We start from the raw sequence: 24,674 nt of genomic DNA on the forward strand, positions 1-24,674 counted from the left end.
AAGAATTCAGGGAGTGGATGAAAATTGTTATTATTAATTCCTGCATGCCTGTCATGTAATTTGCCAGAGAGCCATCAGAAGTAGAATACAGTTTTCCCTGTTAGATGCTATTTCTGTTAAATGTGTTTTTGAGAAATAAAAGAGAGGCCAGATTTAGAAGGATCATATGTTTGATCCTTCTATTAAAAGAAAGGAGCACCTTTTAAATGTATTTTTTTTGAAGGATTCTTTTCATTTTATAGAAAACACTTGCTTTTGACCGGCTCTTCATTTTCAAGGTCTAGATTTTTCAAGGTCTCGATTCTATGAGGTCTTTGAGTATTATTAGTAAAACTATGATTCTTGGTTAATTGTTGTTAGGTGCTGTTGAGACAGTTCAGACTCATACTGACACTATGTGTAATAGAATGAAACACTACCTGATCTGTGTGGTCCACACAAACATTGCTATATTTGAGTTCATTGTTGGCAAGCATTGTGTTAAATCCATCTCACTGAGGGTCTTCCTCTTTTTTCTTGACCTTCTACTTTACCAAGCATGATTTCCTTCTCCAAGAACTGGCCTTACCTGATAACAATACACACAGTGACTATACAGGTGGACCTCACCAGGTGGAATATACAGGAATCAAATGAACCACACTTATGGGGGGGAAAAAAGATGGAGAAGATTTATTTCATCAGCCAAATAAGATCAGGGATTGACTGTAACATCCCATCGATTGTTTACATGCAGATTCAGACTGACGCTGAAGAAATGCTTTGTTGAATATATCCCACGTGACTTTAGAGGCCATCTCAAGTGAAGATTTGATGTTTTAGACACTAATGACTAAAGATCAGAAGAGTTGTGGGACAGCATTAAGAGCATCATACAGGAAGCAAGCAAAAGGCCATTAGAAAGACAGGAAAGAAAGAAAAGGCCAAAATGGGTGTCAAAATGAAGCTCACTCTCCAGTGTGGTGGTAGTGGTGGTATTGTGCCATGGAGTCGGTTCTGACTCACAGCGACCTTGTACAGGGTTTCCGAGGCTGTAAATCTTTATGGGAGCAGAAAGCCTCATGTTTCTCCCTCGGAACAGCTGGAAGTTTCGAACTGATGACCCTGAGGATAGCAGCCAGATTCGTAACCATTATGCTACCAGAGCTCCTTTGAGATGCTAAAGCAAATGGAAGAAATGAGAATGTAAAAGAGCCGAACAGAAAATTTCAAAGAGCAGCTCAAGAAGGCCAAGTAAAATATAAAAAAAGGTACAAAGACTTCTTGGGTGTTCTGAATTTTTCAAACTGAAACAACTGAAAACAAAATTCAAGCCTCTGGTGCAGGAAGCATCAAGAAGAAAAGGGAAGGAATATAGTAGCATCATCATACTAAGAATAATAGGTCGATGTTCAGTTATATCCAAAAGTAGCACATAGTCAAGAACTGGTGGTACTGAAGGAAGATATCCAACCTTTACTGAAGGCAATGGCAAAAAACAAGGCTCCAGGAACTGATGGACTACAAATGGAAATTCAGTGAACTGATGCAGCACTGGAGGTACTCACTCATCTTATGCCTAGCAATTTGGAAGACAGTTAGCTGGCCAACAGATCCATATTTGTGCTCACTCTGAAGAAAGGTGACCCAAGAGAACGTGGAAATTATCGAACACTCTCATTAATATCACGTAAAAGGAAAATTCCGCTGCAGATCATTCAAAAGCAGTTGCAGCAGTGCATCGACAGGGAGCTGCCAGAAATTTAAGCCGGATTTAGAAGTGGCCATGGAACCCAAGGTATCATTACTGTTGTCAATTGGATCTTGGCTGGAAGCACAGAAAGATGTTTACTTGGGTGTTGTTTTTTGTTTTGCTTTTTTGTTTGTTTGTTTGACTTCCACAACCCTCTCTCCTCCTTAGTAGGCTTTGATAATCCACTCAATGGCCACACACAACTCAGACAGTTATGGAGTTATTAGGAAAGTTATCAGGGTCAGAAATGCTCAGGGCACAATTGTTCCTGTCAGCTTCTGGTAAATGCACGTAGGAGATGCCACTTTACCCTAAGCCTCAGCCTGAAGGCACATGGGTCTGTCTCCTTAGATCAGCAAACCTAGCTCCTCTATTTAGGTGTCTGGAGGAAGCACACTCTACAAGCAAGCTTCCTGCCCAGAGTCACTCAGCTTTACTTGCTTCACTGCTATGTTCTGTTGCTGCTCCTCTGCCACTGTTTGGGTGACACAGCTTTCCGTCCCTGGGTTGAGGATGTTCAATGTGCAGGGATCGTGGGGTTCAAAAGGTACACTCTACCCCTGGCTTTTCTTCTTTGTTGATAGTGGGCTTACCTGCTCCTGCGCTTGAGATGGTTTATTTAATACCCCTGCTAGAGTTCTAAGCTTTTATAATCACTGTTAATTCTACTGTCATCCACAGCTGAATCCTGTCAGCTTGTCAGTATCTTCTCCCACCTTCTCTTACCCAGACCTAGTTTAAAATCAGGAAAGGTGTGCTCCTTGGTTCTGTCATTTCACCCTACTTATTCAGTCTGTGTATGCTAGTCAAATAATCTGAGAAGCTGGATTTTAAGAAAAAGAAGGCAGCATCAGGATTGCAGGAATATTCATTAACATCCTGGGATATGCAGATGACACAACCTTGCTTGCTGCAAACAAAGTAGATTTAAAATACTTGTGAAGATCAAAGAATACAGCCTCCAATATGGATTGCTCTTCCATGTAAAGAAAGCAAAAATATTCACAGGTGGACCAGTAAATAACAACCATGATAAATGGAGAAAAGATTGAAGTTGTCAAAGACTTCATTTTGCTTGAATCCACAGTCAGTACGCTTGGAAATCAAAGGATGTATTAGGTAAATCTGCTGTACGTTAGATTGAGGACTAAGGTGTGCCTGATTCAAGTCATGGTATTTTCAGTGGCTTCATATGCATGTGAAAGTTGGACAATGAATAAGAAGATAGTAGAAAAATCGATGCATTTGAAGTAAGTGTTGGCAAAGAATATTGAAAGTATCATGGACTGCCAGAAGAACAAACAAATCTATTTTGAAAGAAGTACAGCCAGAATGCTTCTTGATGGTGGTGTAGTGGTGGTGGTGTGCCGTGGAGTCGGTTCTGACTCATAGTGACCCTGCATAGGGTTTTCAAAGCTGTAAATCTTTTTGGGAGCAAAAAGCCTCATCTTTCTCCCATGGAACAGCTGGTAGTTTCAAACTGCTGACCTTGAGGTAAGCAGCCCAACTTGTAACCACCATGCTACCAGAGCTCCTTAGAATGCTCCTTAGAAGTAAGGAAAGGGAGACTTCATGTCTTACACTCTGGACATGTGGTCATAGAGTCCAGTCCCTGGAGCAGGACATCATGCTTGGTAAAGTGGAAGGTCAGGGAAAGAGAGGAAGACCCCCGGTTAAGATGAACTGACATAATGGTAACAACAGTGGACTTGAACACAATTGTGAAGCTGACACAGGACTGAGCAGCATTTCCTTCTGTTGTGCATAGGGTTACTATGAGTCAGAATTGACTCAGCAGCGTCTACCAACAACATATGTAGAAATTGTGTTGTTGTTAAGGCCATCAAGTCGGTTCTAACTCATAGCGACCCTGTATAGGTTTTCAAGGAGCAGCTGGTGGGTTTGAAAAGCCAGCCTTGAGGTTCAAACAGACCTATGATCCATTGCTTACCCTACAGTGCCATACCAGGACTCCATGTAGAATGGTGCATTACAAATCCAAAGTATTGGTGGTGGTGGTGGTGGTGGTTGTGACCACTGATATTTTCGAACTGCTGACCGTGAGATTAGCAGCCCGATTTGTAACCACTATGTTGTGATTATTTGAATGAAAAATGAGTTAAAACAATACCAAATTTTTGCATCTTTCTCTCTTTTCTCTTTTATGTAACAGTAGTTTGAAAGTACCTTCTTATACAATCTCATTTAATCCTTGAGAATATTCAGTGAGATCATTTTTTTATTTTCTTGAGGAAATTGAGCATCTGATTTTAAGTTACACAGTTGAGGTTCTGCACCAGGTCTTTTCATCTGATTGGTTATCATTTTGCCATCGCTCTGTTTCCCTTAGCCCTCTTAACTAAATAGCCACAAAAAATTAATTTCCACTTTTATACTACTGATTCTTTTGTATGTGCTTTATAAAAATTCTAAGTTTTAGAAGAATTCTAAAAGTTGTCAGAGACAACCAAAATTGATGTAGTCAATTTGGGCGTAAGTTAGAAATGAAATTGGCATTGTCATTTCTTTAAATCTAAAAAGAGACGCCAAAAAGTATGTATTACTCTTTTTCTCTAAATTGCTTCCAGCTGCCTGCTTGCTAATATAGGGATATTTATTAAAAGTGGCAGGTTAAAAATTGGGTTCCTAAGGCAAAATATGACTGGTTCCATAATTTTGTTAAAGAGCAGGAAATATCTGAGATTTTTGTCATCATAGTGGCTCTTTTTGGGGGGATGGGATGTAAATGAAGGAACAGATGATACCTATCTCCTGGCCTGCAAAACAGAATAGTAAACAGCCTAGGCAATTTGAGTAAAAGACGGAAAATTTCCTTAGGAAGTGAATGAGGACTATGAAATTTCCCTTATGAGTTTCAACCTATCTAAATAAGTCTTTGAAAAGGTAGAAAGAACCATTTAAAATAATAAGCCATTTATTTAAACACAAAGCTGGATTTGGCTGATGATGAAACTGAGTTGTACCTGAGGCTTAGGGTAAGGAAATGGCATGAATGCAAAGTAAGATATGGTTTGCATAGAGAATAAAAATATAAATCTTATTTCAATCAATTGAAGGCATTGAAATAGATTGTAAGAATTACTAGGTTGAAATGCTATGTTGTTGTTCAGTGCCATTGAGTCAGTTGTGACTCATAGAGACCCTGAGTAAGGTTTCCGAGGAGCGACTTTTGGGTTTGAACTACTAACCTTTCCATTAGCGGTCTAGTGCTTATCCTACAGTGCCATACCAGGTTAAAATTATGTTAATTCTAATAAGAAAGTGAGAGAAATACGATGAATGACAAAGCGCTGGCATTTGAATCAGGTTTGATAGAAAACATATACCTGAAAATTGAAGGAAGCAATAGAGAGAATTAGAAACTGTGTATTAAAGATAGCTTTGCAAGTTATATTTCCTAAGGTATTAAGTAATGGTAAGTTGGCAGGCGCATTCTTCCGGGAAGAGATTTAAAAACCAGTTTTCTGGAGAGAACTCAGGTAAGCCAGTGGGATTAGGCAATAGGAATTTTTAGAAAGAGGAATATAGTGATTAAATCCTTGTATAGAATTGTTTCAGAATGTCAATAGAAATCATACTTTACGATCCTCTTTAACTGGAATGGAGAAAGTCCAAACTAAAGTCTGTGTAGATATTTGTGTGTGCATGTTGGGGTGTGTGTGTCTATAGATACAAATGGCACTCAGTCATATGTTTTCCCATTCACCTTGAACATCTAAGATGCAACTATTGGTCTCTCCTTGTCCAAAGCAAAGAAAATCAAAGATTCAAGGAAATGGGACACACACACAGACTGCTCCCGGAGAGCAGAAGAGCGAAGTGCTGCTCGGCTACCACTGTAACTGTGCTGACCAGGGTCACAATAGAAAGTCCTGGGTAGAGAGGAAGAAAGAATATGTAGAACAAAATTGAAAATCAAAAAGACAGAATCAGAGAGAACCCTGAAGCCTTTGACCCGTAGACAGTCTTGAAACCTGAAACTGAACCTACCCCTAGAGATCAACTGTAAGCCAAACAACAGGTCTATAAAGTGCACAGTAATGCCAGGGAGGCAGGAGCTCCTCAGAACAATCAGTCATATGAGACCAAAAGGGCACATTTGCTCAAAACCAAAGCCCAGAAGGCAGGAAGGGGGCAAGAAAGGACAGAAGGAAATGGAGAACACAGGGAGGAACTGGAAGAGTGCTGTTACATTGAGCGGAATACAGCCCATGTCACAAAACAAAACACATAGAAAGTGTTGAATGGAGAAACTAATTTGTAAGCCTTCACTCACACTACAATAAAAAGGTTATTTAAAAATGAATCATGAATACTGCATAATACTTTATTATTTTTCATTGTATTATGATATGCATCAACCTTGTTTTTTTAAATCACAGTTGTTGTTGTTATTGTTGTTAAGTGTCATTGAGTTGGTTCTGACTCATAGTGACTGCATAGGGTGTCCAAGGAGCGACTAGTGGGTTTGAACCACTGACCCTGTGGTTCAAACCAACCTTGTGGCGGGTGAGCGCTTATCTTACAGTGCCACGCCAGTATACACAGACCTGAAGAGGAAAGTAGTTGCAGTGCAGTGAATTTCTTCATATGACTTTTCTACCCATAGACTTTATAGCTCCCACCAAACAACTTGTTTCCTGATGGGTCTGAGTGGGAGAAGATGCTGATAGGATTGTATGATTCTGTTGTGAATGATAACAGGATTAATTGTAATTGTAAAATCTTAGAACTTTACCATGGGTATGAAATGAGCCATTTTAGCAGTGGGGGTGGGGTGGGGGAGGATTTCACTGCCATCAGAGAAGTAGACAGAGGAGTGGAGCATGTCTTTTGGATTCTCCCCCCCCCCCCCCCCCCAACAAGCTCGTTGAACCTCCTTGATCCAGGGACAGAACTGTGATAGCAGAGGAGCAGTGACAGCAGAACCTGGAGCCAGAGCAGGAGATTCTGGAGAGCAAGTTTCAGTGTCTCTTCTGACATCCATTTTGACCTTTTCCTTCCTTCCTTGTCTTTTTAATGACTTTTTGCTTTCTTCATGTATAATGTTCTTAATGTCATCCCACAACTCTTCTGGTCTTAAATCTTTAGTGTTTAATGTATCAAATCTGTTCTTCAGATGATCTCTAAATTCAGGTGGGATATATTCAAGGTCATATTTTGGTTCTTGTGGATTTGTTTTCATTTTCTTCGGCTTCTGAATTTGCACATGAGCAATTGATGGTCTGTTCCACAGTCTACCCTTGCCTTGTTTTGATTGATGATTTGGGGCTTTTCCACCGTCTCTTTACATTGTTGCTATTGTTGTTAAGTGCCGTGGAGTCTGACCCATAGCAACCCTGTACAGGGTTTCCGAGGCTGTAAATCTTTACTGGAGCAGAAAGCCTCATCTTTCTCCCATGGAGCGGCTGGTAGTTTTAACTGCTGGCCTTAAGGTGCGCAGCCAGATTCGTAACCACTATGTAGTCAGGTTGAATTCTGTGTATTTCATCTGGTGAGGCCCATGTGTATAGTCATCTTTTATGTTGTTGAAAAAATGTATTTGCAATGAAGAAATCATAGGTCTTGAAAAATTCCAACATGTGTCTGTCACCAAGCCCATCTTTTTTCAACTACTGATCCCTCCTCTTTGTTTCCAAACTTTGCATTCCAATTGCCAGTAAAGATCAATACATCTTGATTGCATGTTTGATCAATTTCAGACTGAAGAAGTTGGTGAAATTCTTCAATTTCATTATTACTGACTTTAGTGATTGGTGCATAAATGTGAATAATAGTGGTATTAACTGGTCTTGCCTGTTTGTTGTTGTTGTTGTTAGGTGCCATCGAGTTGGTACCGACTCATTGTGACTTTATGCACAGCAGAATGAAACACTGCCTGATCCTGGGCCAACCTCACTACTATTGCCACGCTTGAATCCATCGATTCTGCCACTTGGCCAATCCATCTCATTGGGGGTCTTCCTCTTTTTCTCTGACCTTACCAAACATGATATCCTTCTCCCTCCTGACAATATGTCTGAAGTATGAGAGACGAAGTTTGGCCATCTTGGCCTCCAAGAAGCACTCTGGCAGCACTTAGTCCAAAACGGATCTATTGGTTCTTTTGGCAGCCCATGGCACTTTTTAATATTCTCCTCCAACACCATTACTTGAAAGCATCAATTCTTCTACGGTCTTCCTTATTAACTGTCCAACTTTCTCATGCATATGAGGTTATTGATAATACCATGGCTTGGGTCAGGAGCACCTTAGTACTCAAGCTGACATCTTTGCTCTTCAACACTTTTAAAAAGGTCTTGTGCAGCAGATTTGCCTAATGCAATACATCGTTTGATTTCTTGACTGCTGCTTCCGCGAGTGTTGATAGTTGATCCAAGAAGAATGAAGTCCTTGACAACTTCAATCTTTTCTCCGTGATAAGAATGTTGTTTATTGGTCCAGTGGTGAGGATTTTTGTTTTCTTTATCCTTTCACAAACAGCATTGTACCTGTCTGGATATGTTCTTTTTGATAAATGAATGCGATGCCATTCCTGGCTTAGTGTGATTGTCGGACTCAAAATGGCCACTGCCAGCCCATTTCAGCTCATTAATGTGTAGGATATTGATATTTATGCCTTCCATTTAATTTTTGACAGCTTCCTAATTTCCTAGATTCATGCTTTGCATATTCCATGTAGATTGTTCATGGGTATTTAGAGCTGTTTCTCTGTTTTGAGTTGTGCCCCATGAGCAAATGAGGCAGTGAGGTTTATTTACAAGAGAAATTCAAGAAGGTCCCTTGTAATTAAACCTCACTGCCATTGAGTTAATTCTGACTCACAGTGACCCTGTAGAATAGAGTAGAATTACCCCATATGGTTTCTAAGGCTATAAATCTTTTTCTTCTCTAGTTTTTCTTTTTTTAACTTTTTATATCTGTTTCTCACTTACCAACATGCTTAAGGTTCCACAGACAAGTTCATATGTGAAAATTGGCGTTATCTGAAAATTGAGGATGACCATATCATATCACAAAATGAAAGATGAATATTTTATTATGTAAATTACATCATTACATAACTGCCAAATTATGCCAAATACAAATTACACCATATGCTTCAGCTTGCATATCTTTAGAGTTTGCAGATTTGCTGTTTTTTTTCAATGAGGTAGAGATTCACATAAAATTAAGTGCTCAAATCTTCAGTGTAATATTCTGAGTCTTAGAAAAATGTATACACCAGCATTCTGCCTACCATTAGGTGAGGTCTGATGACAGAATTTTGATATAGTCTCCTTAAAAATGGAGTTAACCCCAAGAGCAAGAAAATCCACTTGGAGACAGAAAGTTGCCAACATTCGTGGTGGCAGTGGTGGTCTCTGACAACCTTTGTGGGAAAGAAGAGGTACGAGAGCAATGACATTTATTTGTTGTTGATAAATGTATATACAGCACAGCATACACCAATTCAGTTTCTACTTGTACAATTTAATGACATTACTACATTCTTAAAGTTGTGCAAGCATTTTTACCCTCCTTTTCAGAATTATTCCTTCTCCATTAACATAAACTCACTACCCACAAGCCTCCTGTCTAACCTTACAAGTTTTTGTTGTAAATTTGATCCCGCCAAGAGAGTACTTTAAAAGAACACAATACTGAAGGCAGACATTCATTACCAATTCATCTAGGCTAATGTTTGGTTTAAAAAAACCTGTAGGAGAGTATTTTTGGTTTCAGGTTTAAAGATGATCCTAGGGTCATTAGTTGGTGCATGGGATGTCAGTGGCTACAGGAAGTCTGGATTTTATGAGATTTTGAAATTCTGCTCTACATCCCCTCACCCCTTTTGATCAGAATTCTTCTGTAGAATCTTTATCAAAATGTTCCATTACAGTAGCCAGCATTATCCATTTTTTCTGATTTCATATCAAAGGAAGCAGTTGTTACTGAAAGCAATTAACCACGCATTAGATTTTCTCCTCTTGTTCCAAACAGGGGTCTTTTTATTTCCTGGCTTTCAGAAGGTATCCAACAGTTAGTAACTTACTCAGTCACCAACAAGCATCCTGCTACCTAACTCCCTGTCAAATTAGGCCTTTTATTACCACATAACTTAGTAAGAATTACTTTAATCAATCAGTCTCTGAAGTGATATAAAGAAATGAGGATTATAATACCTAATGAAAAATAGCTGTAATGTGTTTTAGAGCACAGTGGTAGTGCAGGGGCCAGTGAGGGATGGGAACAGCAACTGAGGACCTTATGCTGTCAGATGTTAGCATCTATGAAGTTATTGACCCCCCCTAGGGGGGTGGAGAGGATTCAGTGCCTTAAGGGAATAGATTGGAAATGATCTATGGTCTGAAACAGCTTTTGTGTATTGAGAACCAGAAATAACAAAGTAGCTTTGCCAGTAATATATACATAGCAGAACCATTAGTGTCAAAATAACATTTTAATACTTAAAAGTTATACTATCTTGCAGTACACTAGCGGATTTCATAATAATCATGATCATTATCTAAAAATATACTAGATTGAATTGTCACAAATCTCTCTTTAGTAAGTTTGTTGTTTTTAATTTTGATGTTTTATTTTTTAGCATTTATGTATTCATTATTATCAGCAATATCTACTAATCAAATTTTTTGTGCATATTTATTATTACCATAATTAGCAAATGTAATAAATTATATCTTCCTGAAGATTCTTCTTGTTTTCTAGATCAATTTCTTCTTGTTGCTTTTTTTTTTAAAGGTGAATTTCTCCCTACTGGTCCATGGGTGTTTTCCTATGGTATAAAATTTTAAATCAATCAGAAAGCTAAAACCCAGACCAGACCCAATGTTTTCAACTCAATTCTGAGTCATAGCTTCTGAATTCTGTTCCATAGAATTTCAGAGACTGTAAATCTGTACAAAAGCAGATAGCCTTATCTTTCTCTTGTGGAGTGGTTGGTGGGTTTGAACCACTGACCTTGCAGTTAGCAGTCCAGTGTTTAACCCATGGTGTCACCAGGTCTCCTTGAACTAGTAAACTGTTGTTGTTAGTACGTGCTGTGGAGTCAGGTCCTACAGTGCCATGTTGCAAATTAGGCTGCTATGGACCTGGTGTGGTACTGTAGGATAAGCATTGAACTGCTAACTGCAAGGTTGGCAGCTCAAACTTAATTTTACATTTGGGGATCTTACATTTCACGCACACAGAGAAATCAGTTTTTACTTTAGAAATAATATGACTGTAGATATTTAATACAATGAAGTCTCCCAACGCCCCTCTCTGGTCTTATGCATTATGTTATAGATGTGTGAGAATATGCAATATATAGTTTGAATATATTAATATATATTATCATTACTGATATAGAATACTAGTAATATGTAACTGGTATTTGAGATTTATGAAACACTTACATTTTTATGCTTTGTATTATTTAATCTTCCCATCCGAACAATCCTATAGATAGGTACTGTTGCTATTCTCACTTTGCAGAAAATTAAAGTGAGAACTTAAGTTCAGTGGCATGTAACTTCTCACAGTTTTTAAGTGGTAGCACTTGAATTCAAAACATTTTAAACGACTACACCAAAGACTTCTACTCATTCTTTCTTCCTGTGTAATAATAGACACTAGCCCCTAACTTAGTTACTCTAAGTGACAACAATGACTCTAATCTGAGCAAAGTAATTAAAAACCTTCTCAAAAGTGAGTTTTCTCATTGTCCTCTGATCAGAGCAAGTTTTCACTGATTACACTATGATTCCTACCACTGCGCTCCTCAGATGACGTACTCAGTAGTCCCTTAACCTAAATAACTTTTGATATGTTTAACATCTACAGTTAATTGTTGTTGTTGTTGTGGTGAAGTGCCGTCAAGTCGATTTCTACCCATAGTGACCATAGGTTTTTCGAGGAGCAGCTGGTGAACTTGAACCACCGACCTTGCAGTTCAAATTGCTTTGCAGTCTGGTGCATTAACCCACAGCGCCACAGTTAATTAAAAGATATTAATTAGGCCTTAATCAATGTATCAGAGTCCAGGTGTGGTGCTGTAGGATAAATACTAGAATACTAACCACAAGGTCACTGGTTCAGGCCTACCAACCACTCTTCAGAAGCCCTATACAGGGTTGCTGTGAGTCAGAAGGGATTAACTAGCACTTAACAACAACACTCAGTATATCACACTAAGTACTGTTATTCCAGCTACTGTGCTCATACAATGGTTACTATTCTGGGAGGTAGACTTGTTGTTGTAAAGTGCCATGGAGTTGGTTCCGACTCATAGCAACCCTGTACAGGGTTTCTGAGGCTGTAAATCTTTACGGGAGCAGAACGCCTCATCTTTCTCCCGCAGAACAGCTATTGAGCCACGATGTATTGAAGTTACTTTGTTTTCCAAATGTACATTTTCTTAATCTAAAAAAATGTTTGTACTTGGGATATCAGAGCTATTTTTTAAAAACCTTTAAAAAATATATTTAGGTGGGTGATAGCTTTATCTTATGCCCATTCATCACATTATCTTGTGGCTTCTAGTGCCTCAGCATTATCAGGGTGGCAGAGTTTTAGAATCAGAAGATAATTTAAAGGTTGTATGTCTAATGAAGGAGCTCTGGTAGTGGAGTGGTTATGAATTGGGCTGCGAATCTCAGGGTCAGCGGTTTGAAACTACCAGCTGGTCCGCAGGAGAAAGATGAGGCTTTCTGCTCCCGTAAAGATTTACAGCCTCGGAGACCCTGTACAGGGTCGCTATGAGTCGGAACCAACTCCACGGCACATAATGTCTAATACCTATTCTATTCATGCTTAAAGCTCTTTGGCATTTTGGAGATCATTAGTTAATAAGCCTAATAATTCTGTTTCTATACAGTGTTTTTTGGTACTTATTAGCCCAACAAGCCCAACAAGTAAATGTACTCATTTTAGGAAAGTATACTGCCAAGGTTAAATCATTAGTATAAAGCAAGCATTTGGTTGATCGTCTGTTTTTTGTATATTTTTACACAGAATAAAGAACCTTCTAAATCTAAATCCAGTGTCAAGAAAAAAGCAACCAAAGTTGCAGAAGCAAAGAAAGTAATGAAGAGAAATTTTAAAGTCAATAAGAAGATAACGTTTACTGATGAAGGGGAGGTAAGAGTCTGTAAATACTTCATTTCTAAGTTACATTCCAAGTACTATAAAGCATTTGATTCTCCTGCTGATTTATAGTTCTGTAATGATAAAGATAAGTGTTGCTTTAAAGCATGTTGGACAGTTCCTTTTACGGTTACCTCAGGCATTCCAATGACTGTAAATCTGTGGACAAGGATGCCTTAATGGCAATAAACTGATAATAGAGTTGGTTTTGCATTTTCTAAATTCTTAGCTATTAAAAAGATAAGATTTTCCTATGTCATGCTTTCTATCAATATACTCTGTGGGAAGAGAGAAACTTCAATGCAAGTGCCAGAAAAGCAAATCAATTATTTGTCACAGCTTGTTTGCTTAACTGTGTCCTTTGCAGTTCATTGATGATTTATTTGGCAGTTTCTATTATTTTTTCGTATTACTATTATTATAATGAAATGTGCAAAGACTTGGGAGTTAGAAAACCAAAAGGGAAGAACACGCTCAGCATTTCTCAAGCTAAGGGAACTGAAGAAAAAATTCAAGCTATGACTTGCAATATTGAAGGATTCTATGGGTAAAATAGAGTCCTGGTGTAGCCCTGAGGGTTAATGCACTGACCGTAAGCTTGGTTTGAACCATAAGGTAAGTGGTTCAAGCTCACCAGCTGCTCCCCAGAAACCCTAAACAGGGTCGCTATGAGTCAGAACTGACTCAATGGTACTTAACAACAACAACAATGGATAAAGTATTGAGTGATGCAGAAAGCATCAAAAGAAGATGAAAGAAATATACGCATTCACTGTACCAAAAAGAAATAGTTGATATTAAACTATTTCAAGACCTTAACGTATGATCAAGAGCCAATGATATTGAAGGAAGAAGTCCAAGGTGCACTGAAGGCATTGGTGAAGAATAAAGCACCCGGGATTGATGGAATACAAATTGAAATCTTTCAGTAAAGTGATGCAGCACTGGAGGTACTCATACATCTATGCCAAGAAAATTGCAAGACAGCTTCCTTGCCAACTGACTAGAAGAGATCCATGTTTGTGCCCATTCCAAAGACACATGACCCAATGGAATGAGGATATCATTGGACAATAAATATCATTAACATTGCATGTAAGCAAAATTTTGTTAAGGATAATACAAAAAATGGCTGCAACCATACATTGACAAGAAAATTCCAGAGGTTCAAGCTGGATTCAGAAGAGGACGTGGAACAAGGGATATCTCTGCTGATGTCAGATGGATCTTGGCTGATTGTGTAGATCATGACAAGCTATAGACAACATTGTGTAGATTGAGTTGTGATCATGAGGAACCTGTATATAGATCAAGAACAAGGGAACACAGAATGGTTTAAACTTAGGAAAGGTGTGCGCCAGGGTTGTATGTTCTTTCACTATATTATTTGCTCATTTGGTACACTGAGCAAATAATACGAGAAAGCTGGAGTATGTGAAGAAAAACATGGCATCATGATTGGAGTAAGACTCATTAACAACCTGTGATATGCAGATGGTACAACCTTGCTTGCTAAAAGGGAAGAGGACTTAAAATACTTACTGATGAAGACCAAAGACCACAGCCTTTGGTATGGGTTGCACCTCATTTTAAAGAAAACAACAATCACCACCACTGGACTAATAAACATCATTTATAAAAGTGGAGAAAAAGTTGAAATTGTCAAACACTTCATTTTGCTTGGATCAACCCTCAGCACTCATAAAAGTAGCAGTCAAGAAATCGAACAATGTATTGCATTAGGCAAATCTGTTGCACAAAACCTCTTTAATGTGTTGAAGAGCAAAGATGCCAATTTGAGGACTAAGGTGCCCTTGACCCAAGCCATGGTATTTTCAATAACCTCATATGCACTTGAAAGTTAGACAGTGAATATGGAAGACTATAGAAGAATTGATGCATTTGAGTTACACTGTTGGAGGAGAATATTAAAAGTACGATGGACTGCCAAAAGAACAAACCAATCTGTATTTGAAGGGTAGCCGGTAGAGGTGTAAATTTTCTTTACTCTGTCATAGAAATACATCCCTGGAGTCAGAGCAGTGGATGCATTCTTATTGTAATCTCTGGATTATCTCACTGCTTTATTAATCTTAGTGACAGTAATATTTGGTACCCTCATGGTTTGCCAAAAGCTGAGACTCTATAGACTTCTCAACTTGAAGAATGGCTGTGGTGGCCCCAAGAGTAAAGGGAAGGGAAATACCTGTGATGTGTGTGTCTACAAATTTTTTTTTTTTCCTGCAGGTAGCTGCTTAATCCTTCTAGTAATCAGTTATTATACAAAATAGGAAATTGGCCTTTTCCTTAAATTGTCAAAGTTTTTCAGTTTTAGAACTGCAAGAGGGCTTCAAAGTTACCTAGTCCAACAACTTCATTCTTTATTTAGGATTGTGGTTAGCATTCCATTGCTTGTCCTACAACACTCCCAAGGCTCCTTTTGGCAACCACTTATTAAATAAGGGAGCACCTGTTTATTCAGGATTGTGCAGTTGTTAAGTGTTGAGTTGGTACTGACTCATACTGACTATAGGGTTTCCGAGGAGTGACTGGTAGGTTTGAATTGCTTACTTTGTGGTTAACAGTCCAGTGTTTATCCTACAACACCACACCAGGACTCCAGAATCATGCAGCAACATAGTGAGAAGACTAGGACATTAAGACAGGACCCCTCACTCCCAGATCCCTATTTTGTCACCTTCTTCCTAACTATAAACTAAACTCTATGTGTAAAATACTGTCAAATCAGCAGATCTGTGAAACCCAAGCTGATTTTCTCTGGTACCCTTAGTTATATCAGTCCTTATGTGCCATAGAGGTCTATGTGTGCCTCATTAATTCATCAGTCAACTTGGAGAACCCAGTATGTGCCAAGCACTATGCAGATTAATTCTAGTGAGAGAAACAGGAGAGTAAAACAGTAAAGTTGAATGAGACACAAGCGCTCAAGGTACACACAGGTGCTATGTTCCTGAGTCCGCCTAGGTGGTACTACTGTGGTGCTGATTCTGGCTGCAGTATATAGAGAGGAGACTATCAAATGTACTGTTTGAGATGCAGAAACATTTTTATTCTGCTATTTTCTCCAAATTATTTCATGAATGTTTCCTTTAATAATCTTCTCAATGAATTCTGACTGGGGCAGTCGTCTGTGGCTTTAAAAATAAAGCTTATAGGAAATTTGAGTAGAGATTTTAAGGCAGAAAGTGGGGATATGCACTATGTCAAAATTAATACCAAAATGGTTTCGTGTTGATGTTCCCTGTCTCCTTCCTCATTTACTTTTTTCCTGTTTATAGTTGGTTCAGCAGTGGCCCCCAATGCAGAAATCCGTTGTGAGCAGTACTGAGGAAGAGGACCATGTTGGTGGTATCAATTTAGATAAAGCAAAGGAAAGGCTTCAGGAAGAGGATAAATTTGACAAAGAAGAATACAGAAAGAAAATTAAGGCAAAACACCGGGTAAGCTTGTCATCTTGAAATAATAGTGAAAATGTAATATGTCTTTAAATATTCCTAAACATATTCTCTCTCTCTCTCTCTCTCTCTCTCTCTCTCTCTCTCTCTCTCACACACACACACACACACACACACACACATGCACATTGTAAAATTATCTTGGGCGTTTTTGGTATATGTTATATAAAAGCATTTAGATGAAATTGTATATTTCCCCTGACAAAGAGGTTCCAGATAACAAAACTTGGAGTAAATATTTGAGCATTTACATTTTAATAACTTTTTCTTCTGGATGTCTTATAATGTTTTTATTATTATTTTTTGTAGCTAGAATTTAGAATCATTGCCAAGCTTTGCAACAAATTAAAACCACATTGAAATTTATTGAATCTTTTTTTTCTAATTCTTTTAATGTAATATACAGAAATGTTTGGATTTCTATTTTATGTGTATTATAATGAACATATTTTAGATTATTTTAAATTGATGTTGCTAATTATTGCTCCATAATTATGACTAATTTTGTCATTTCTAATTTTTAACGTAGAATTGTTCACCTGTGCAAATTTATATTGTATTTAGATATTTCTTTCATTCTTTATTCATTTAGCAAATATTTACTTTGTTTGTATAAGGTTGTTGTTTTTCTTGTTATGTGCCATGGAGTCGTTCCAACCCATAGTGACCCTGTACAGGGTTTCTGAGGCTGTAAATCTTTATGGGAGCAGAAAGCCTCATCTTTCTCCTGCAGAACAGCTGGTAGTTTTGAACTGCTAACCTTAAGCTCTGGTAGCGTAGTGGTTACAAATCGTGCTGCGAACCTTAAGGTCAGCGGTTCGAAACTACCAGCTGCTCCGCGGGAGAAAGATGAGGCTTTCTACTCCCGTAAAGATTTACACCCTCGGAAACCCTATACAGGGTCGCTATGGGTCGGAACCGACTCGATGGCACATAACAACAACAACAACAACCTTAAGGTATGCAGCCCAATTCGTAACTGCTACACTACCAGAGCGCATTTTGTGTAAGGTACTTTGTTATATATTTATATTCATATAGTAAATCATTCTCTAAGATTAAAAAAAAAGTTTCCTACCTATCTAAAAAGAAATTTAAAAATTTTCAAGTGTTCATTGAAAATTTTCTTCGTTCTAACCTATTAACCAGTGCCTTCTAATCAACAATGTTATAGTATTGATAAAAGAAGATAGAGCATTTCATGTTTTTTTTTTTAAATTAAATTTTTCTAAGAATGTACATTATGTTTATGCCTCTTTATATGAGGATATTGAAATAGATTATCAAAAACCTTTTTAAACTCTTGTCCTTATAGAATTTGATATGTTTCTCTTCAGTATTAATGAAAATAACGTGGTGTTTCACTATAGTTGAAATCAACCAAAAGGTGCTTTCATGTACTCTATTTCCATCTGTTTTCCTCACCATCTTTTGTCCATGCTCTAATGGGATGATTTGCTTTTACCGCTAAGTTCCTTTTGTGTTTCAGATGCTAGGCCCTTAGTTTGTAAACCTTTACTCCAAGTCTGTAGTTTGTCTTTTCACCTTCTTAATAGTTTTTTTGTAGAGCAAAAGTGGTTAATTTTGAAGAATTTGAACTTTTTAATTTTTCCTTTTATAACTCATACTTTTGGCATTATACCCAAGAATCCTTTGTTTACACCTAAGTTCTAAAGATTTTATTATTTTTTTTAATCTGAAAGTTTTATAGTCTCTTATAGTTTACATTTGAGTCAGCAATCAGCAATCAGTATTGAGTTAATTTTTTAATAAGGTGGAGACTTAGGTTGAGGTGTGTGTGTGTGTGTGTGTGTGTGTGTGTGTTTGCCTATGGTTGCAGTGTCATTGGTTCCTGAGACTATCACCAGGTTTGGTGATTGGCTAGGAACATGCACAGGACCGAGCATATAATTATACTTCAGCTCTGATTTAATACAGAGAAAGGATGCAAAGCAAAATCAACAAGCGATAAAGGTACATGGGGCCAAGTCTGCAGCAAGTAATGAGAGCTACATTGTTGATGTTTGTGCCATTGAGTGGGTTCCAACTCATAGCAACCCTATACAGGATTTCCTGGGAGCAGCTGGTGGGTTTGAATGACCAACCCCGCAGCTAGCAGTCCAATGTTTATCCTACAGCGCCACACCAGGACTGCCATGAAATCACAGAGCATACTTATTTTGTACCATAATGAACTGTGGCAAGTGTGAAGTGTTTTCTGTCAGAGAAATTCATTAGTTGTTTTTATTAGGATCTGCTCATGTGCATACCTCCTGCCTATTCAGCTAAATTTCTAGAATCCCAGAAAGAGACATTCAACACCAAGTCCTATTGTTTTGTTTATACAAACAGTTTAAACTCAAGCAGATATACTCAAAGTTAGGGCTAGTTTGATATTATTTTGTTATTGTTGTTAGGTGCAGTTGAGTCACTTCTGACTCACAGCAATCCTGTATAGGCTTTCTAAGGCTTTTAAATCATTGTGGTAGCAGAAAGCCTCGTCCATTCTCTTCCATGGTGACTGGTGGGCTTGAATTGTGGACCTTAGGGTTTACAGTTTAGTGCTTATCATATTATTTTGTTATTGTTAAGTGTCCTCAAGTCCGTTCTAACTCACAGAGAGGGCTGCAGAGGAACAGCTGGTGAGCTTGAACCGCTGACCTTGCAGTTCAAACCGACTTTGCAGTCCAGCACATTAACTTGCAGTGCCACAGGGAGGGAGCTATTTATCTTTCACATTCCCAAGCCCTAGACCAGGGGTCAGCCTTGCTGGCCTTTCTGAGTAAGGTTGTTAGCAGTCTCAGGCCTGCTTTTTCCTGCACAGAGATTGAATTTTTCTATACTATTTGTTGAAAAGGTTATCTTTCTTCCATTGAATTGCTTTTGTACTTGTGTCAAAATTCGCTTAAGCGTATTTGTATGGTTCTGTTTCTGGAGTTTCTATTTTCTACCATTGACCTGTATGTCTATCTCTACCAATCCACACATAAAGTGGTGGGCATAGAATAAGTTTTAAACTGGGGTAGATGGTTTTGTTTTTGTTTGTTTTCATTTGATTCTTCTTCAAAATTGTTTTAGCTGTTCTAGTTTAACTCTTTCATAATTCTTTTACAGTTGCATATAAATTTTAGAATAATCTTGTCTGTATCTAAAGTAAATTTTCTTAGAATTACTGTGCATCAATTTGTAGAGAATTGATGTCCTTACTCTGTTGAATCTTCTTATCCACGAACAGGAATCTTGTAGTTTTGGACTTGTGTTTGACTGTTTGACCTGGTAATTATTTAATAGAGTGGTAAGCTTTATTTAATTTTATTTTCATGATAGCAGCATTTCCCTTTTCATTCTTTTAAGAAAAGTAGATATTAAGTGTAACCTTGAGGAATGGAAATGAATGTTGAGAAAAATTCTCCAGAATGAGGAGAACATATGAACCTGAAATGTATTTGGTTGCAATTGTGAGAGGAGATCAGGTGGCACAGCAGATAAAACCCTTGGCTCCTAACCTAAATGACAGTGGCTCCAACCCACCAACTGTTCCACAGGACAAAGGTGTGGCAGTGTGGAAATTGTGTGGGGCACTTCTACAGGGTAGATATGAGTTGGAATTGACTCAAACACATGGGTGTTTTCTGTTTGGTTAATGTTATTGAGAGTACTAAACATTTCCTAGTTTGTGGCATTAGTGATTTGTTGTTAAATAATACTAATAGTATTAATGATCATGTTTGCTCTTGTAATCTTAGAATATTTGTACAGGAAAAGATCTAGCATATAAGAATGTTTTTACCCTGCACGGAATCCTGGTGTGGTGCTATGGATTAATGCAGTAGACTGCAAGGTTGGTTGAAACTGCAAGGTCGGCTGTTCATGCTCACCAGCCGCTCCTTGGAAACCCTATACAGGGTCGCTATGAGTCGGAATGGGCTTGACAGAACTTAACAACAATAGTTTCTATGTAGTAGCTAGCAAAAAAAAAAAAAAAAGGAACGTGAAGAATTGACATAAAACAAAGACTTCTTTGCCTTCCCTTCCCTTCTTTTCCTTGCTCTTCATCTGTAGAAGTTACTATATCCAGGTTATGGAATATTTGTTTCTGAACCCTTTGGAAAGTTAATTTCAAGTTGGTTAAGTGTATATGTATCACATACTGTTTGTGTTGTGTGCTAGACTGCCCTAGGCTCTGAAGATTGTTGTTGTTATGTGCCGTGGAGTCAGTTCTGACTCACAGCAACCCTGTACAGGGTTTCACAGGCTGTAAATCTTTACAGGAAAAGAAAGGCTCATCTTTCTACTGTGGAACAGCTGGTAATTTTGAACTGCTGACTATGAGATTAGCAGCCTAATTCATAACCAATTGGATATTTAAAATACATGGCTCCCTCTATGCTCAGGAAGACTATAATTAAATTTAGCAGTCAGCTGTGAGTATTCTATCATTGCACAAAAGTCTTTTGCCCCTATATTTTTTACATTAGATTTACAGTTTTGGAAAGGATTTACATGTTTTTAAAATACATTGACATGTCTGGCTTCTGCCCTTACTGATCTATCATCTTCTCATTCTATAGGTAACTAGTTTTATTAGTTTTTAATATGTATTCCCAGTTTTTTTTTTTTTTAATACAAATACAATAGGAATACATATTCTTATTTTCTCCCTGTCTTTCACAAAAGGTAATGTGTGTATGTATGTGTATATGTGTGGGTGTATACATATATGTTGTTGTTAAGTGCCTTCAAGTTGGTTCTGACACATAGCGACTCTGTATAGGGTTTCCAAGGAGCAGCTGGTAAGCTTGAACTGCCGACCTTGCAGTTCAAATGGCTTAGTCTGCTGCATTAACCCCCAGTGCCACATCAGGACTCCACATAAATGTAGTTCTCCATAGGAGTCTTGGTGTGGCGTTGTTAGTTAATGCGCTTAACTGCAAAGTTGGTGTGAACTGCATGGTCAGAAGTTCGAGGTCACTAGTTGCTCCTCAGAAACCCTATAGGATTGCTATGGGTGGGAACCTTTTTCCACTTATTTTTGAGCTTTTAAAGAACTTATTTTCCTAGTACTTCTTTATGGGACCAGAAAGCCTCATCTTTTTCCATTGGAGTGTCTGGTGGGTTTGAACTGCTGACCTTGTGGTTAACAGTGCAGTACTTACCCTACAGTGTCACCTAAGTCTTTCCTGTGGGGCAGCTGATGGGTTTGAACCTTGGACTTGTGGTTAGCCTCACCCACAGCGCCAGCAGAGCTCCTTGCTTATTACAGTAGCATGTTTTCCAATGGCTACTTACATTTTGAAACGCTAGTATGACACTGCAGGATAAGCACTGGGCTGCTAACCTCAAGGTTTGCAGTTCAAACTTACCAGCCACTCCTTGGAAACTGCCTGCAGGGTTGCTTTGAGTCGGTGGATGGTTTTAAATTTGGATTGTCATAAGCGTACTAACTCCAAAACGTTCTCAGAATGTATCATGTTCTCTAACTGCATACACATGCCTTCACAAAATATACATCATTAATAATCTCCCTGATGAAAATACCAATACACAACTCATATTTTACTTTAAAACAAAATATAACATTAATCCTTCAAATATTATTTTGTATTAATTGTTTTAACTGAATGCATTATTATTTTTGAAATTGTTATTGTTCCTGTGGAGTGCATTTTTACGTTAAATGACAGTTCCTAGTTCTTCTCACGTAAGGCTTTGCCTAGGGCAAGTATTTCCTTTTGTTGTCACTCAGAATTTTATGTGGCTTTAAATGATAAACATTGATGACATTTAACAAAAACAGCAGCAAACAACATAAAACTATACTGAGATGAACTCTATGTCCTGGAAGAACATTTTAAATACTAACTTCAAGTTCTAGGAATAAGCTTTACTTCATAAAGATAGAAAAAGGTGAAGAGACATTTGACCATATTATGAATTAGGGATGTGCCTAAAATGATTTTGCAAGTCCAAGAGAAACTCCTAAATACTTGTTTGTCCCTGTTTTCTGCAGTTAAAAGCTTCACACTACTGAGAATTGGTTATGTACTCCGTCTTTGTAATGTGGGATTCAGGCATTGATTTAATCATACCTGTTTTCCCTGCACAGCGCTAGTCATCCTTAACTCATATTTGTATCTACTGGGTTTTAACAGCTGTAAAATTTGTATTAGGACCCAATACCTTGTTGTAAAGACGTAGAAAGTGAACTATAAATTAAACCATCGTAGTAAAAACAAACAAAAAAACCTACCACGCACATTTATGGTATCACTGGGAATAGAACTCAGCTGCCCACTTATTGAAACTCAGACCTACTCATATTATGGACTTCTGGGCCCCATCTATAACTATTGTGGGCCAGTCACTCAGAGAGCATCTTTGTTTGCTCTTCATGAGTCTCCATTGTGTCCTTTAACCACCATTTTCTTCTGAGACCATCTGGGCTGCAGCTTTGCTTGGTATTTATAGGTAGCTGTGCTTAACTAGGCCTGCTCCTTTTATTTTCTCTGTTGAACCTCTTGAAAGCATTCATCAGAAATAAAATTATCGCAAAAGCTATAATTTGAGCATATGAAGCCATTAGTGAATTAGTAAATTGTAAAGCAAAGCATTACTCTTGCATGGGAGCACTGTTTTCTGATAATTCAGTCAGACCTATAAAACATGGGCCATGGATCACATCACTGAAAGGTTTTTAATTTAATGGAGTGAGAATCTGTTCTGTGGCGAGTGTAATCATTTTCGACTCTGAAAGATTACTTGTATTTAGGGTGATAATATCTGCTATAGCAGTTGAGAGAATGTAGAGAAACAATTTATTATGGAGTTCTCTTTCATTCCCTTGAAATTTGTTTTGAGTGTTTTATCTATATCAGATTGTGTATTTAGATAACATAACCATGTCTAGTGTGGCTCCAGACAGCTTGCATAGAAGGTACAACATTGCTCTAGGTACTACTTATTTCTAGCATGAACATTAGAAAATTATGAAACAACTAGAGGGACATTAAAAAAAAAAAAAAATTCTCCTTTGTTTGTATTGTTGATGTAGAATTGAGTTGGCATGCAATCCAGGCATCTTAAACATAATTTCATGTGACTGATAGTCAAGAAGGAGAGAAGCCATAATGAGGCTCTTAGGAATAATAATAGCATCAGTATCAAAAATAACATGTAGAAGTTATTTGACTGTTCCCTCCACAAAGCGCCTTAACTATATTGTCCTATTACATCTTTTACGTTTAACTTCTGAAATGCTACCCTTTTCTTAAAGATGATAAAACCAACACTTAGTGGTGGTGGTGGTGGTGGTGGTGTGCCGTTGAGTCGGTTCTTACTCGCAGTGACCCTGTATATGGTTTCCAAAGTTATAAATCTTTGTGGGAGCAGAAAGCCTTATCTTTTTTTTTGCAGGACAGCTGATGGTTTCAAACTGTTGACCTTGAGGTTAGCAGCTTAGCAGCCAAACACATAACCCACTAATGCCACCAGGGCTCCTAAGACTAAGTGGTTGATTAATTAGTGCCATTGAATCTATTCTAACTCCTAGCAACCCTGTATAGGGTTTCCAAGGAGCACTTGGTGGATTTGAATTACTAAACTTATGATCCATTGCTTATCCTACAGCGGCACTCCGAAACTGCCATACTTACAAGGGTTAAGTAATTTATCCAAGGTCCCACCTACCAGCTGAATCAATTCTGATTCATAGTAACCAGATTGGACAGAGTAGGGATTTCAAGGCTGTTAATCTATACAGAAGCAGACTGCCACATCTTTCTCCTGCATCCAAGTCCCCACACTTGGCAGACAGCAGCTGTGGGACTCTTCTCAAAGTTGTGGTTTCTATATTATTGTTGGTAGTCATGTAGATGCCTACTAATGGCAACCCCATGTTGCAGAGTAGAATTGCTCCATAGGGTTTTCAAGGTATGACATTTCAGAAGCAGATCCTCTCTGGCAAGTGCTTAATCATTTGTATCACCCAGGGGCTCCTGTTAAACTGTAGACTTTGTTTTTACCTTATTAAGCCATGCTGCTACCTATCTCCAGCTAGTAGAATGACTCAGAGACAATCAATAACAAGGTGGAGGATGATGAAACACGTGAATAGAGGAAGAAAGGAAAATGGTGGACGGTGTTGAAGACATAATGTTAAGTAAGGGAATTGTTTGTATTTCAAGAGCAAGATCTATAGTCCCAATTAGGAATGAAATAAGAGTTTGATTCTCTTACTATGGCTAATTGGATGGATTAGGACCCCAAATTGATAACATCTTTCTCTGAATGCCCATTGTGTTGTTTCTATACAGTTA

At 38.0% G+C, this 24,674-nt stretch overlaps 1 protein-coding gene across 1 annotated transcript in view; it reads left to right on the plus strand.

Moving 5' to 3' along the window:
• DDX10 (DEAD (Asp-Glu-Ala-Asp) box polypeptide 10) overlaps window positions 1-24,674 on the plus strand; it is a 336,305-nt gene that overhangs the window by 182,919 nt on the left and 128,712 nt on the right. The window contains exons 14-15 of the mRNA XM_006833802.1: window positions 12,752-12,877; window positions 16,183-16,344. Of these exons, the coding sequence (XP_006833865.1) occupies window positions 12,752-12,877; window positions 16,183-16,344 (288 nt within the window). The remainder of the gene's footprint in view (window positions 1-12,751; window positions 12,878-16,182; window positions 16,345-24,674) is intronic.

Source organism: Chrysochloris asiatica, unplaced genomic scaffold, assembly GCF_000296735.1.
Source record: "Chrysochloris asiatica unplaced genomic scaffold, ChrAsi1.0 scaffold00008, whole genome shotgun sequence".
In the NCBI taxonomy this organism is placed as follows: domain Eukaryota; kingdom Metazoa; phylum Chordata; class Mammalia; order Afrosoricida; family Chrysochloridae; genus Chrysochloris; species Chrysochloris asiatica.